Source organism: Apus apus, chromosome 11 (genome assembly GCF_020740795.1).
Source record: "Apus apus isolate bApuApu2 chromosome 11, bApuApu2.pri.cur, whole genome shotgun sequence".
Lineage (NCBI taxonomy): Eukaryota > Metazoa > Chordata > Aves > Apodiformes > Apodidae > Apus > Apus apus.
Window position 1 is genome coordinate 18370476 of NC_067292.1, and position 15574 is coordinate 18386049.

Consider the following 15574-nt stretch of genomic DNA (forward strand, 5'->3'; position numbering starts at 1 on the left):
AGGACAGGAGGGCTCTGTGCCCACACCAGCACATCGTGGTCCCTGTCCCTTGGTGGGATTGATGGCTGAGGGGACACTATGCTTGGCTTCATGTCATGTCTCCCCTAACTGAGGATTCCTTAGGGCTCGTGGTTCATCCCTGCTGGGTGTGCTGGGTGAGCTGGGCTCTGGGAGTGGGCTGGGGTGGCTTTTTCCCCCCTTCTCCTAAAATAACAGGTGTGGCTGGGCATGGTGGCTGGTGGGAGGTACTACCAGAGTTTCCTGGGCTCTTGTAGAGTCACTCCTGATGCTCCCAAGCCCAGCACTTGGCCTCTGCATCCTTACTCCACAGTCACTAAACACTAAACGGGGGGAGTGCTAAATGTAAATCCAGCTCTTTGCTGAGCAGTAGAAGAAGGGAAGAGTTGGGCTACAAGCTGAGCTCGGGTGCTGATAACAGATGTTAGAAATGCCCATTTCCATCCCTGAACTAAGAAGGAGCACTTGAGTGGAGACACCTTCACACAAGCATCTGGACTCAGATGAGATCCTGCTCGTGACAACCTTGATTAAAACCCAACATTTGCCAGGACATGATGTTGGAGCTGACCCTTGAGTGCTGCTGTAGAAAATAACCCAGCAGTGACTCAGCTGCATCTGCTGACAAGTGAGCAGCTGCTTTTTCACTCCACTACAACACCAGCCAACATGACAAGGCTGGGGTGTCCCCTACACAGCCCTTCCTCCACGGAGGAGACGTGGACAGAGGCCAGGCCTGGCAGGATGAAGGAGCAGCTGGGATGCTGCTGATGCTTCCAGGTCTTTTCTCCTGAAGATCCCACTGCCCTGCTGCAAACCTGCCAGGCTGTGGCCCCTGCTGCACCACAGCTTCTGGAGCACTGGGAGCTTGGGTTCAGCCTCAGCACAGTGTGAGCTGGATGAGGCCTTCAAAGAGACTGCCAGGATGTCACCTTTGAGGCAAGAAAAACCCAACAATTTTGTTGCCATTAACCTCAAGAGACATGGATGCACCTAGGCTGCTGCCACCAGTCTGTTCCCATGGGATGACAGTGTCTTCTGCATGGAGTGTCTCCAGCACCCATGGTGCTGCTGCCACATGCTGTTGGAAACAGCCAACGAAGGCACAAGAAACTATTTCCTCCTGCTTTCCAATCTTCCTGCCTGCAGATATTTAATGTCCTTGCAGAGGCATCTGCCTTTTGTGGCCTCAGCTCCACGAGCTCCTCTCCCTGTGTTTGGGAAGTGCCATTTCTTCTGCATTTTGCTTTCAGCAGCCTGATCCAGTCGGGTTTCATCCCCCCCCCCCCCCCCCCCAGTGACTCAGAAACCTGCAATCTGCTTCCAAACAAAGCATTGAGGTTAAGAGAGCTAGGCAGTAATGGAGCTGCTGGGCTGGGGAGCATCATGCTGGAGGGTTATTGGTGGACTCAAAAACCTTCTAACCTTCCTTCAGCTCTCCTTAACCCCTGCCAGCCCTGGGCTAGGCAGGCTGCAGATAAGAGCTGAGGTGTCACTTCAGCTTGGCTTCCAATCCAGCGTGCAAAGCCCGGGGCTGGGCAGGGGAAGGAGCCCTGGTGGCAGCTCTTTGCCACCCAGCAGCCTCCTGCTTCTGCTGGTTAAACAGATGCCAGCTTCCCAGGGGATTGGGTGTCATCCAGCCCGTTGGCTGGGACAGCTCCTTATCCCCAGTGACATTTTGGCCTTGAGATGTGCAGGTCAAAGGGAACACCAGGAATGCTGCCAGCCAGAGCCCTGTGCAGCCCTTTGTCCCACCTTGGGCTTCCCTGTTCCCAAAGAGGTGACACCCCCAACACATCCCACCCTCTGCCAGCTCAGGCTGGCACCCAGAGGGTCCCTCTGAGCAGCGTGGGGGGGTGAAGCCTGAGAGATGCCTCCAGCAGGAACCAAGGAGGAGGTTGCAGCAGCTCAGACCAGCTCAGCATTCCCACAGCATCCCAGCTGAGCTTCCCATTCCCGCAGCGGGATGGCAGCTGGGATGTGCCACCCTCCTCCTGCTCAGCTTCCATGGAGTCCAGCTCAGATGTGGCCCTCCCTGAAGAGGGAGAAATTCCATGGGGAGAGCAGCCAGAGGAGAAAACTGCTTTTGGAATGCAGCCTGAAAAACCAAGACTGAAAACGTTGGGGATGAACTGCTGGCTGATGCTCAGAGGGACCATCAGGGTGGCCAAAAAGCAGACCTGGGCAACTGAAAGAATTTGAGTCATGGAGAAACACGTGGAGAATGGTGGAAAAGAGGAGAGATGAGGAGGGGAGTGAATAGAAAAGGCCCCGGGTGTGTTTGCAGCAGGTGTTGGGGCTGGGGGGGGAGCTCCAGCTTGAGAGTGACCCCTGAGGTCCCCAACTCACAGAGCTCAGCTCACCTGCAGCCAGGACAGGCTGAGGATTGGCAACAGTGAGCATTCCCCTGCCCAGTTAAGCTTCCCAGCACCAGTTAAGCACTGGGAAGTGCTGCCCTCACCCTGACAGAAGCTAGAAACCCCTCAGAGCTTCCTGTGGAGATATCCCAGCTGGGACTGGAGCTGGATGCTCTCAGGGAGGAGAGAGTGAGAGATCCCCGAGGTCCCAGCAGGTGGCCTGGGGTTTGAAGGAGGCTCACAAAAACATCCTCACACCTTGAAGGCAGGACATACAGCAACAAAACTCCTCCATCACTCTGCTGCTCTGATGCCAAAGTCCTTTGGCCAGTTGGCAGGACAGTTCTTCTCTTGCTGCACCCGCAGCATTGAAGGAGGATCTCAAGAGGCAAGAATAATTCACAGGGAACCTTAAATTGAAGGGAGTTACATCAGGAAACGAGGAGGGAGGAACTGGTGAAGGTCTTCAGGGCACTGCCAAGAGCTGCAAGAGGGAAGGAAAATCCTTCCCCCCTCTTACACCTCCACTTTTTTACCATCACCTGGAAGCATGTTGTTCCTGAGGACAGAGGAGAGCCAGGGTCTGGGCACAGGGCTGCAGAGCTGGCTCTGTGGGGACACATGAAGAAGTGCAGCTGTCCCTACAACAGCAGGAGCTGCCACCAGGGAGGCTCTGATCCCAAAGGAACCCCCATCCATCCCCCCCAGGGCCCGTCGTGTGACTGTGAAGGGAGCATCTGCCACCAAACCACCGTGGCTCGAAGTGCTTGGCAAAGGGCACAATAAAAACCAGGCTGCTTAGCTCCTGCCCTTCTCTCCAGGCCACAGGATCCTTGTGGTTCCTCAGCAAAAATGAACGTGATGAGGAGAGGAAACACATGTGGGGGGGGGGAGGATTGTTTTGGTGGTTGTTTTCCCAGCAAGCTGGTGGCACTGAGTTTTCTCAGGTGGCAGAGTGCACAGCCCCAGTGCCCCAGGCACCCTCCTCCGGAGCCCTGGCTCACAGCATTCCCTCCAGGACACTCAGGGAAAGACTTTCTGCTCCCTGGTGGAGCAGGGAAAGCATCTGTGGCAACGTGGTCAGGCCAAGTGGGATGTGCTCTGGCAAGGCAGAGGGGGAGATGAGCTCCCTCACAAACTGGTGGGGCTGCTTTACTTCTCAGGACTCAACCCACACTTTGTGTTAAATTTTAAAAAAGGCACAAACATCAGATTTGGCTGAGCTGAAAGAGAAAGTCAAGCTCAGACACCACCACTACCTTGTGTGGACAGTTCCAGCTCACACTTCTATGTACTCACCAGCAAACTCATCCTCAGCAGGGACAACAATGTCTTTTCCATGTGTCCAACTGCACATCTCCTCCTGATACCTCTTCTCCTCTGCAAACCAGCAGCTGAAGGGCACCCACCACCCTGTTACCTCCCCGGGTGACATCCAGGTGACCAAAAGCACAGTGGTCAAAGGGTGAGAGCTCTGCTCAGCCACAGAGCTGCTTTACTGAAGTCACAGGGCATGGCAGACTTCCCCTGGGTATTAGGTGGGTGCTCCTGGGGCTAGAGGTGGGCATGTGGGACCTGCCAAGCCCATCAAACCCCCTCTGAGAGGAGCTGGAGTGTCTGTGTGCAGCTCTCTGGTTGGAACTGGCATGAAACTGTCCTTCAAATTCCTCTTTCCACAGCACCTTAGGGGTTGGAAGGGACCTGGAAAGACCATCCAGTCCAACCCCCCTGCCAGAGCAGGGTCACCCAGAGCACATCCCACAGGAACGTGTCCAGATGGGTTTGGAATGTCTCCAGAGAAGGAGACTCCACAACCTCCCTGGGCAGCCTGTCCCAGGGCTCTGTCACCCCCACAGGAAAGAACTTTTTTCTGATGTTTTCTTTATAAACTGTAGCTGTTTGGGCTGAGTTGCTTCGAAAAAAAACGTCTGGGAACACGGATTGTGGCCACATGCTGCTGCAAAAACATTTCACACCACAAGGCAGGGCTTTCCACCCAAAGTTTCAGCCCGTGGAGACGTTGCCTGTGGTCACAGATTTTTAGCTTAGAGCAGAAAAAGGGCAAAGGTTTTAAAACCAGACAAGTGGTTTAGAAAACCAATTCTCCCCTCTTCCATCCCAAGTAAAAAAATCCCTCAAGTCCCCACCTAAGCAGGCCCCTGGATTGTGCCCTGTGCTGGGTTTCAAACCAAAGCCATGGCTCCTCCCAGTAGATCCAGCTCCTTCATCTGAGCTGGTGGAAGTCAAGGAGTCTCCTTGGAGGAAGCTGCTCTGTCTCCCTCCCTCCCCAGCAGAGACAGAGGCATCTCCTAAAGGTGACTCCACCTGCCTGGTCTGGGAGCAAGACCTGTGTGCTCCAACCTCTTCTTCTCTGAACAAACCCCTCCAGAAAACCCTGTGTGTGTGTGTGTGTGTGTGTGTGTGTGTGTGTGTGTGTGTGTGTGTGCACAGCTTCCAGCACAATGGACTGAGTGGGACCTTTGTCCCTCAGGGCATAAAACCAGCAAGGAGTATTAAACCTGTGCATTCTCACAGATTGCAATCAGGGCTCAGAGCACACACTTCATTTCCTTCTTGCAGTTGACTATCAGATTTTATGCTCAGGTTGGTGGGCTTTGTTAATGTTCCTGTCTCCCCAGAACAGGAGTTGTTTTCTCCCCTCTTTAACTACGATACGTTCAGAAATGAGGTTGGAAGAGATTAATAGGAAGCTGAAGGATTCATCTGAGATGGACAGAGATGAACGTGTGTCTAATTCTGATCTGTTTTCTTTTTCTTTCCCCTTTCTCTCAGCTACCTAGACAGCTTAGATCGAATTGGAGCTGCAGACTACCAGCCCACGGAGCAGGATATCCTCCGAACCAGGGTCAAAACAACTGGCATTGTAGAAACCCACTTCACATTCAAAAACCTCCACTTCAGGTTCGTCCAAAACTGCACGAGCTGGTCAGTGTTCAGGGCATCTTTTGGGCCCAGGATTTTCCCCGTCGCTCCCGAAGGAGGAGTTGGTAGAGTTGCTGGTTGACACAGAAGTGGCTCCCACTGCAGAGAACGTGGTGTTGAGGGGTGGAATGTTTGGTGATCTTGTCTTGAAAATCACTGCCCTTAAGGTAGGAGCTCATGGTACCTTCTTCTAAGCTCAATGACACTGCTCAGCTGGGAGGTATAACCTGACTTTGGCCCCAGGACTGGTCAAGTTCATAAATATAGAGGTATTTGGTCAAGTATCTCCTCTCAAGTGAGTCAAACCCTCGTGGTTAACACTGGGTATTGACCCTCACGCTGCCAGCCAGTAGAGAGGAGAGAGCATGAAGACAGTGTGAGGGTGGTGAGAGCCTGGCCCAGGTTGCCCAGGGAAGCTGTGGCTGCCCCATCCCTGGCAGTGTTGAAGGGCAGGTTGGATGGGGCTTGGAGCAACCTGGGCTGGTGGGAGGTGTCCCTGCCCATGCAGGGGGGTTGGAACTAGATGATCTTGAAGGTCCCTTCCAACCCAAATAATTGTGACTCCATGAAAGCTTCACACTCAGTATTTAGAGCATATAAAAATCAGGAGTGCCTGGCCTCCCCCTCCAGAGCCCCTTTGGGACCCAGCAGACTGCTGAGGGTCTCCCACAAACCTCCACATCCCTCTCTGTCACTGCTCCTCCTGCTCCTCCTCAGGAGGAGCAGCTAAAGCCCTGTTGCTTTTGCGTTTGGAGCCTTCCAGGGACCGTAAGGTTCAGACAACACTGCTGAAGTTCCCTCACGATTCAGGAGGAGCAGGTGCTGATGGTCTTCTCCTGTCCTGCAGGCTCTTCGACGTGGGGGGCCAGCGGTCAGAACGCAAGAAGTGGATCCACTGCTTTGAGGACGTCACAGCCATCATCTTCTGCGTCGCGCTGAGCGGCTACGACCAGGTGCTCCACGAAGACGAGACCACGGTGAGTCTGACCAGGCCTTGCTGGCCCTGCCACCTCTTCAGGAGCTGCTGCTCCGAGCTCGCCGGGTGCTCGCGGGGAGGTGCTGCCACCCCCTGCTTTTGTCGCTGGGAAATCCTGGGGAGATTTGTCCTCCTCCAGGCTCCCCCAGCCCTGCGCCCCCGGGACACGTTTTCCCTGCGCCGGGAGCGTCGCAGGGGGTTTGTTTCTCCTTTCTAGCTGGCCTGTGTGTTCTCCAAAACGTGCTTATGGGACCCCCCACCTCCAGAAAGAGGGGAGGTAGGGCCAGGTGGGCTTTTCAAACCAAGGTAAGGAGGTGGTCCCGCCCTGGTGCAGGGCTGTGGGACAGCCGTGCCGGCCCGAGGGGCTGGGAGTGCAACCTGTTCCTGCAGGGCTTCATTTTACCTGAGCCAGCCTGGAACTGTGTGATTCCTCAGGTGCTTTGCTCAGGGAGGGCTTTGACCACTTCCCACTGTGCCACCAGGCTCCAAAGACCACCTGGAAATCAAGTCAGTGAGGAGCTGAGCCCTGCCTGGGGTTAGAGGGCAAGCTGTGTGAGGGAATTAAACCTGCAGAAAGGATGCCAGGAGGCTCCTTGCCTTATCCTGGCCATTCCCTTGGTGTGGTGGGCATGGGATCCATGGTTTTGGGAATGCCAGCATCTGCAACAGGCACCCAGCTGTGCTTGTCTAAGGAAAAGGAATCATGCTGAGACATTGGTAATGACTTCACCCCTGCCCAGACTGCTGCAGCTGCCAGCTCCGTCCCTCTGAGGGTCTTCCTTCTGTTGGTAAAGGTGCCAGCTTTGCAGGAAGCTCTTGGTGAGTTGAGGGAGTTATTAATGATCCCCAAAAGACCTGGTGGGCTGTGGTTTCCAGCCAGTCTGAGCCAGGCTTAGGAGCTCTGTCAAACTCTTTGAGGAATCACCTGGTTGTTTAGGCCAGGCCAGACTCCAGGGTGGTTTTAACATCTAGATGGGCACAAGCTGGAGCACAGGAGGGTCAAGTTAAACATGAGGTAAAACCTTTTCACTGTGAGGGTGACAGAGCCCTGGGACAGGCTGCCCAGGGAGGCTGTGGAGGCTCCTTCTCTGGAGACCTTCCAGCTGGGCAGGGGAAACACCATCTTGGGTGCTGGGATTGGGGCAGCTGCAGCTTTGCTCTTGCATCCAGAAAGCAGGCACAGCCTGCAAAGAGCAAAGTTGGAGCTGGCTGGGAATGCTGGAATACAAAGTTGGAGCTGGCTGGGAATGCTGGAATACAAAGTTGGAGCTGGCTGGGAATGCTGAGCAACAGGGCAGAGGCAAAAACCCAGCAGGAAAAGCAGCATCTCTTCAGTCAGCTGCTCAGTCCTGTCCATCTTGCATCCATCACATCTGCTGCCTTTCATGACATCAATCAGCTTGGACTGCTTCTCACTCAGAAAACACAAAGAGGAGGCAGCTGAGGGAGGTTTAAAATAGACATGAGAAGGAAATTCTTCATTGTGAGGGTGGTGAGAGCCTGGCCCAGGTTGCCCAGGGAAGCTGTGGCTGCCCCATCCCTGGCAGTGTTGAAGGGCAGGTTGGATGGGGCTTGGAGCAACCTGGGCTGGTGGAAGGTGTCCCTGCCCATGGATCTAAATGATCTTGAAGGTCCCTTCCAACCCAAACTGTGATTCTATGAACTGGGATTGGGGGTTGGAACCAGATGCTCCTTAAAGTTCCTCCCAACCCAAACCATTCTGTGATTCTGTGATTTCACAGGGGCTTTTTTAACTTCTCTAAAGCAAACCACACTTTAGGAGGATGAAGCTGCAGGTCAGACAAAACCAGCCTTTGCAGGGCCAGTGGTGGGACCAGTGTAGCTGTAGGGTCAGCTTGTCTCACTGCAAGAAGCTCACAAACAACAGGTTCCTTGTGAATCCTTCCAAACCAGCCTGAGCTGGTGAAACCAGGCTGTGTGAAGTCCCCCCTTGCTTCTCCCTGCCTTTCCAGCCCAGCTCTGTCCTGGCATAGTGTTTCCTTTGTGGTTTATTGTGCTCCTTGTTTTAAAAGGCTGAGCACCCATCCTCCTGCAGCAGCTGGGAAAGGGCTGCTGTGTTCAAAGCCATCACTCCCTCAGGGCAGGCAGCCTTTTCTAAAGAGAGATCTTTTCTCTCCAATTCCCTGCCACAAAGAGCAACACTCTGGGAGTCAGGAAAGGCAAGGACTTCTTTATGTCCGGATCAGAAAGACATACATAAAATGAAGAGACCTTTCTGCCTCTGTGGTTTCTTCAGCCCTACAAGAGAAAGCCCCAGTGCTGTTCAATCCAGCCTTTCCCATTGTTCCCAGCACCTTCTTACCCGACTCTGGTAGATGTGAATTGCTTCCCTGTGTGCCCAGCAGCAAACCCGCAGGGAAGTTCAGCCACAGCTCCAGCTCAGGAGGCAAAATCCCACCCTCTGCCAGCCCACCCGGGGCACAGGACACGTCAGGGTGTGACACCTGCCTCTGCACTGGCTCCTCCAGGGAGCTGCAGGCTCTGCCGTGCTGGTACGTGGTGGGAACATAGCACAGCACCACAGAATCCCAGGCTGTTTGGGTTGGGGGGACCTTCAAGATCATCTGGATCCAACCCCCTGCATGGGCAGGGACACCTCCCACCAGCCCAGGCTGCTCCAAGCCCCATCCAACCTGCCCTTCAACACTGCCAGGGATGGGGCAGCCACAGCTTCCCTGGGCAACCTGGGCCAGGCTCTCACCACCCTCACACCAAAGAATTTCCTCCTCATGTCCAACCTCAATCTCCCTCTTCCAGTTTTAATCCCTTCCCCCCTGTCCTCTCACTCCCTGCCCATATCCAAAGTCCTTCCCCAGCTTTCCTGGAGCCCCTTCAGGTCCTGAAACATCCTCTTTTAAGTGACTGAACAACCCCATGGATTATGCCCTTGCATTACAGGGCTGTTTTGTCTCCTCTGTGACTTATCTTTATGTTCCTTAAGCTGAGGTTACAGGAGGAAAAGCCTCAGGTACAGGATCTGAGAGGAGAGAGGGACAGCAGCCATATTCATCTGTAACACTGGAGAAGCTGATTGACAGAGGTAGATTTACATTGTCCCTTCTAAATGGAATTCCCAATGGAATTTTTTTGAAGACAGCAGTGACACGGGACCTGTCATGGGAACCCAGACTATTCCCTTTGGGTTCTTCCTCACAGATGCAAAGGAGTCATGGCAAGAGAGGGGAATGCTCCTGCTGCACGTTGCTGCCTCTGAAACACAGATATTTAGGTCATCCCTGTTGAAGCAAGACCTGCAAGTGCTGTTGGTGTCCCCGTTGCTGAGGGTGGGATGGGTGGAAGGGGCTGTGCTGGTGACCCTTGGTGTGCATGAGCGTTGGTCTGATGGTTCCTGTTTCATTGCCTGACCTGGATAGTGTGTGCTCTTGGGCCCACTGGGCCAGGAAAACTGAATTTCAGAGCTCAGAAATGGCCTTAGGAATGACAAAGCAAGTGGAGGTGGCTTGGGCATCTTAGGCAGTACGAGGAGGAGGGTGAATATGGAGGGTTTGTGCTTGGGGTCACCACCAGTGACCTGCTAGTTCACGTGTCAGCACTTCATCACCAACAAAAAAGGAGGAATCATCCACTGCAGCACCTCTCCTCCCTCACACTCAGTCAAAAGGTGCTTGTGTTGTTGTGCAGTGACATCTGAACTCAGCTATGAGCAATTTTGTCTTCTTGTCCTGAGCAGGAAAAGTTAACTGGGCCTTTAATTTGTGTGGGGGAGTGGTTATTGCTCTGCAAGGTGCCTGCTGGGGCTGTTTTCTTGTTGGGCTGTGAAGCATTTGCAGGCATAAGGGTTTAAAATCCTGGTTTTGAACTTGCAAGTGACATTAAGAAGCCAATGATTGAAGAGTCCTTCTCTTAGTGCCAGAGCCATCGTGCAGCAGGGAAAAGCAGCAGGATGGATCCAAAAGGAGGTGAAGTCATGAATACAACTTGGTGTACAAGCATGAGAAGTGTAGTCTCTAAAGCTTTAAGGGACTAAAAAGGACTACAAGGGTCTTTCACTGCAAAGTTGCTGGTAGGAGGGGGGTTGTTTGGAGGCCTTAACTCCTCACTCCCCCTCTAGCAGCAGCCTGTCCTTTCCCATGTGGTACCCAGAGACTTCCAGAGCTGGTGGGGGTCTCCTGCAAACATCTATTGAACCAGTAACAGCTGGGAAAGGGGAGGAAAGGGAGGCAGCAAGGTATTCCCAGTGTTAGCCAGCACTGGGGTGGTTCATGTCCACGTGTGGACGTCCTGGGATGTGAGAGTGTTTCCCATCTGGCAGCCAGGTACAGCACCAGGAGCATCCATACCTGCTCACTGGGACATGGCTGTGCAGCTCTGAAAGCACCTCCTTGCTTGGGAATAAGGTCCTCTTCTCTTTAGTGGTGGGGAAGGAAAAGGGGGATGTTAAGACCAGAACTTTTCCCAGGTAAAAAAAAAGGAGGAGTGGGATAAGAGGGAACAGGAGTCTTCAGGGGGTAAGTAAGGAGCAGTGGTTAGATTGACTCAACTAACCAGCAGAGCTGGGGGAAAGATCAGCACGTGGGGAGCAGGAAGGCAGGGCAGGCAGCCTCAGGAAGCTTCCAGGTGCATTGCTGGAATTTAAAAGGAACAGAGGGTTTGTGTTGGAATTTGCACCTTCTGCAGGGGTGGATTGGTCTGTGCTGGGGGTGTGTATGTGCTGGTCACACCTGAGTGCCAGGAGTCGCTGCTTCTTGGGAAAACACTCATTTCCTCCCAGGTATTGATGCAGATTAACCCAAGTGGAAGATTTCTGTAGGATCCTTATGTGTAGAAAGTCAGCTCCACCTAACCCCGGAGCTCAGCTCAGGAGGAGTCCTCAGCTTCTGTTTCTTAACCATGGGTGCTTCCCATGCCACCGAGGTGCAGGAGCAGCCACTGCTCCCAGTGGGACCTGGGGCTGGTGGTGAGCATGGTGACCTGTGGGCTGATGGCTGCTGCAGGCAAGCTCCTGCTTTACCCCACAAACAGTGTTCCGTGGTTTTCTTTCCTTTCAATGAGCAAGGGTGATGAAAATGTCATTTAAAATGTCCTGTGAGGGACCCTGCTTAAAAGACTGTTAATTATCTTTGCTTTCTGTTCCCTTGACCGCCCTCCCCTTTCTTCTCTCCTCCCAAAGGCTTTGGGTAGCCAAGGATCTCCTGTCCCAAGCATTTGCAGGTTTCTACATGGTTACAGTTCTAACACCACAAGTAGCAAAGAGGAGTTTTTAGCAGAAAAGAGCACAGAGACACAGGATGATCCTGAGGAGCAGTTGAGACCCAGAGAGTAAACGTGGTCGTTAACGATTGGACGTGGTGGCTTCTCCCCCGTGGGCTGGGTCACCACACTCTGGGGAGGTGCTTGGTCATCCCAAGCTTGGTAGCAAAACCTGTGGCACACGGGACAGCAAATGGCACGTGTCCTGTTCCACTGGGGGTGGGATGGGATGCTCCTTTGGCAGCTGCTGAGCTGTTTTGTTTCCACGCTGTGGCCAAAGCGCGTCGATGAGAAGGAAGGTGTTAATCCGTACAGTGCTGGGCTCAACTCTGCTGAGGGGGTGGAAGCAACTCCGGGCACAAAACGGAGCAGGAGGAGGGGTGAAAACCCCCAGTGCCTCCTGCATCACCCACAGTTTCCCATCCCAGGGGGTTGGGGGGGGTTGGGGGGGGAACACAACACACACACCCCCACCGCACCCACCCCAAAACCCACTTCGGGCGCGGCGGTGGTTGTCACCGTGTTGGGGGGAGTCCCATCCCAAGGAGATTCCCTCTGGGAAAAGCTGAGGAGCCAGTCTGGGCTACCCCAGGCTTTGTCTTTGAGAAACCCCCACCCCACCCCCCCCACCCCTGCCTCTCGGGGGGTGCTTCGTCCTTCCCGACGGCGCCTGCTCCCCGCGAGAGACGGCCACGCCAGCGCCACCAGCCTCGGCACCTCCACAGCCTAACAAAGGCCCCAAAATGACCCTTTGAGAGACCAACCTAATTTGGCAGGTATGAAGCTTCTCTTGAACCGAGACCAAAACAAAAACCCCACCCAAACCAAAAACCAACAGCCAGCCAAGAGTTGAAAGCAACAGGGAACGTGACGCTGGGTTGACTTTGCCGTGAGCTCTTTCCACCACCATCCAACCCCGTGGTGGGCTTTGCAGCTCTCTAACTGGTCTGTTTTATTCATTCCTCTTCTTTCTCTCCTCTTCTGTGTCGTGGCTTCTTTTTTTTTGGCATGACCTCTAACCAAAAGGGCTGGAATGTGTGTCTCCTCTGCTGGTGAGCAGAGGACCTTCCAGAGGCATGAACTAACACCCCTGGTAGCTGCCTGACTTCTGGGCTGGTTCTTCAGAGATGCCCCTTGTTACTTCTTTTCCTTTAATTCTACTGTTTCCTCTGCCTTTTTTCACTTGGTCCTCTCCACGAGATGCTTTCTGTCGAGCCATCTTCTCAAACTAAAAAAAAAACAACCAGGAATGCCATTCAATTCAAAAATAAAAACACCCAACGACACTAAACCAAGTAACCAAACCTGGCGAAGGTCACGGCAAGGTCAGGCCCAAAATTATGTTGCCTTGGTGTCTGCTTCCAACTCTAGATTAATTGAAGGATCCACCAGTCCTTGGTTAATGTGTGCAACCAGATGTGTGCCATACACATCCCCAAAAGCATCATAATAATGATGGTGATGATGATGATGATGATAATGAAAACGAATGACAGCATTTTAGAGCCAAAAAGATCTGCATGAGCTCCACCAACACACAAATCTGAGCAAAGGGCAAAGTAAGTCCCCATCCATGCATGGTGCATGATGATTGCCATGAGCTGGGATCCTGTAAATGCCATGTTATGCAAAAATCCAAGCAGCTCTGTCCAGCTGAATGCCCTTCAGTTACTAACTGTGTGTCCAACGTCCTAGGGATTGCATCTGTGTACGTAGATGTTCAGCTGTATGTATACATACATCTCTTATGTATATGGTAGCTTCTTTTTTTTGTTGTTGTTTTTGGGGTTTTTTTCGTTCGTTCTCCTCCTTAATTTAGTTGTTTTAGATCTCCCTGCTTGTTGAACATCCCCCCCCAGTTGCTGCCTTTGGCCTGATGTCACCTCTCCTTTCTGTTGCAGAACCGCATGCACGAGTCACTGAAGCTTTTTGACAGCATCTGCAACAACAAATGGTTCACAGACACCTCCATCATCCTCTTCCTAAACAAGAAGGACATCTTTGAGGAGAAAATTAAGAAATCTCCACTGAGTATCTGCTTTCCTGAGTACACAGGTAATGAGAAAACCAGCTCTGCAGGGACACGTAGCAAGGGGGTCCCGGAGCCTTTCCCATCCAGGCTGATGCTGTTGTTTATTGCAGGCAATGAGGCCAAAGATGCACAGCTAGACTTGCTTCCCCTCCAGCTTTGTTTCCATAAATGCCATAGGATCCATGTTTAGGGGTCTGCTTGAAGCCTGAGGATGAGTGAAGTGCAAGTTCTTTGCCAACAAAGGGCGGCCACCACTGATCAGGGGGTTCCACCTCTTCCCCGTGGTGGTTTCGAGGCCAAGCCAAGATATGGAGGTGTGGGGCTGGCAGCAAGCTCCCTAAACCTGTGTCCTCATTCCCAGCCTCGCTGAGGAACATGAAGCCCCTTGGCAGGTCTCTCAGAAAGGTGCAGTGAGCTCATCCATCACAAGTGGGTGATTGATCTCAGGGTCACCACCCCTCGCCTTGCCCTCTGGGCCCTGCTGGCCACAGCAAGGATGCCTCTGCAAGTCCCTGCCTTCCTGCAGGACCACCCCACCACCACCTGCAGACAGCAGGTCCCACAGTTTGGCTGCTCCAGCTCAGGCTGGAGCGTGTTGAGCATCTTAGTTTAGGGGGACACCAGTTTCATCCGGCGTGTCAAGCAGGTGAAACATCTGACATCAAACATCTGGGCGTGGAAACACCCCCAGTAAATGCAGACAGAAAACAAGGTGCTTCATTTTCTCTGCCACTGGGCACCAACACCTCCCAGCCCACAGTGCAGACAGAGAAGACCATGCCCTGGGCTGATAGATGGAGATCAGAGCAGAAGCTCTGCACCAGGAAGAAGACTCCTCTTCTGCCGGCTGCCCAGCACCTGCCCTCCTGCTGCTGAGGACACATCACCCATGCAGAGGCTGCAGCTGCACCCTGTTGCTTCCCACTGCATCTCAGCAGCTTCCACACACCCTCATTTTCCCTTCTGAGACAGCACAGAAACAAACTTTGATAGTCATGAATTATTTAAGCTCACCAGAAACATCCAGATGAATCAAGGCGACAGGCAGAGAAGCAGATCTCTTTGTCAGGAAACAAAGTTGTGAACCAGGAGCACCAAGAGTGTCACCTTTCTGGGCAAGCCAACAAATCATTAACCAGAGCTTCCTATCTCTGAGCACCTGATTTTTTTTTTCCCCTGGGAATAGGCAGAACAATCCATCATCCCTGCTCCAGGCTGAACAGGCTGTGACCAAGGACCTGAACAACTCCCTCTGAATTCAGGAGAACATCTACAGGTTTCCCCTCCAGGGAAGGTCTGGATGTTTGTCACTTACCAACACACCTCAGCCATCTCTCCTCAGCTGCTTGGTGCAGACAGAGCCAACATATTCCTGCCACGTGTGGGAATTTCACAGTCTTTATCTTTGGAAGGTCCCAGTAATGCCAAGCCCAAAGTTTTCTGCTTGCAGATCAGATTGCTCCTTGTCACCTTGTGGGTGGCTCACAGGGCACCTCATCACCATCCTCTTTATGGCATCTATAACCCAGATGATTTTTATCATGTCCTCTGCCTTTTGCCTTTCTCTCCAGGAAGGAAACCTGTGCCTTTCCCTCCTTCCTGAGGGCATTTTTCTGGACGTGGTTTTGTGGATCTTCAGTGAAGTTTCCCAGTAACCCCACTCAAGAGATAATATTCTTGCATATCCCTGATGGCAGAGAGACTAGGACAAGAAGGAAAGTTGTTTTAGACACAACTTTTCCTTCCCAAGGTATCCTAGCCCAAGAGAGGAGTTCACTGAGGGAAGCAGATCCTCATAAACATGTAGCTAAGAAGAGGAAAGCAGGTGCAACTCTTTTCTGGAGCACTTCTGCCCAAGGAAACCAAACCAGTCCTCCCCAGATCTCAGAGGACCCCAAAGATGCTCTAGATCACACTGGAAGTGTTCAAGACCAGGTTGGATGTGGCTCTGAGCAACCTGATCTAGCAGGAGGTGTCCCTGCCCATCGACTGGTTGGAACTAGATGATCTTTAAGG

The 15574-nt window shown here is 52.9% G+C and overlaps 1 protein-coding gene across 2 annotated transcripts in view; it reads left to right on the forward strand.

Annotated features, from left to right (window-relative positions):
- GNAO1 (G protein subunit alpha o1) overlaps positions 1–15574 on the forward strand; it is a 133241-nt gene that overhangs the window by 103400 nt on the left and 14267 nt on the right. The window contains exons 5-7 of one of the 2 annotated variants that reach the window (XM_051629271.1): positions 5169–5297; positions 6166–6295; positions 13428–13581. In XM_051629271.1, the coding sequence (XP_051485231.1) occupies positions 5169–5297; positions 6166–6295; positions 13428–13581 (413 nt within the window). The remainder of the gene's footprint in view (positions 1–5168; positions 5298–6165; positions 6296–13427; positions 13582–15574) is intronic. The other variant, XM_051629270.1, reaches the window with a different exon arrangement.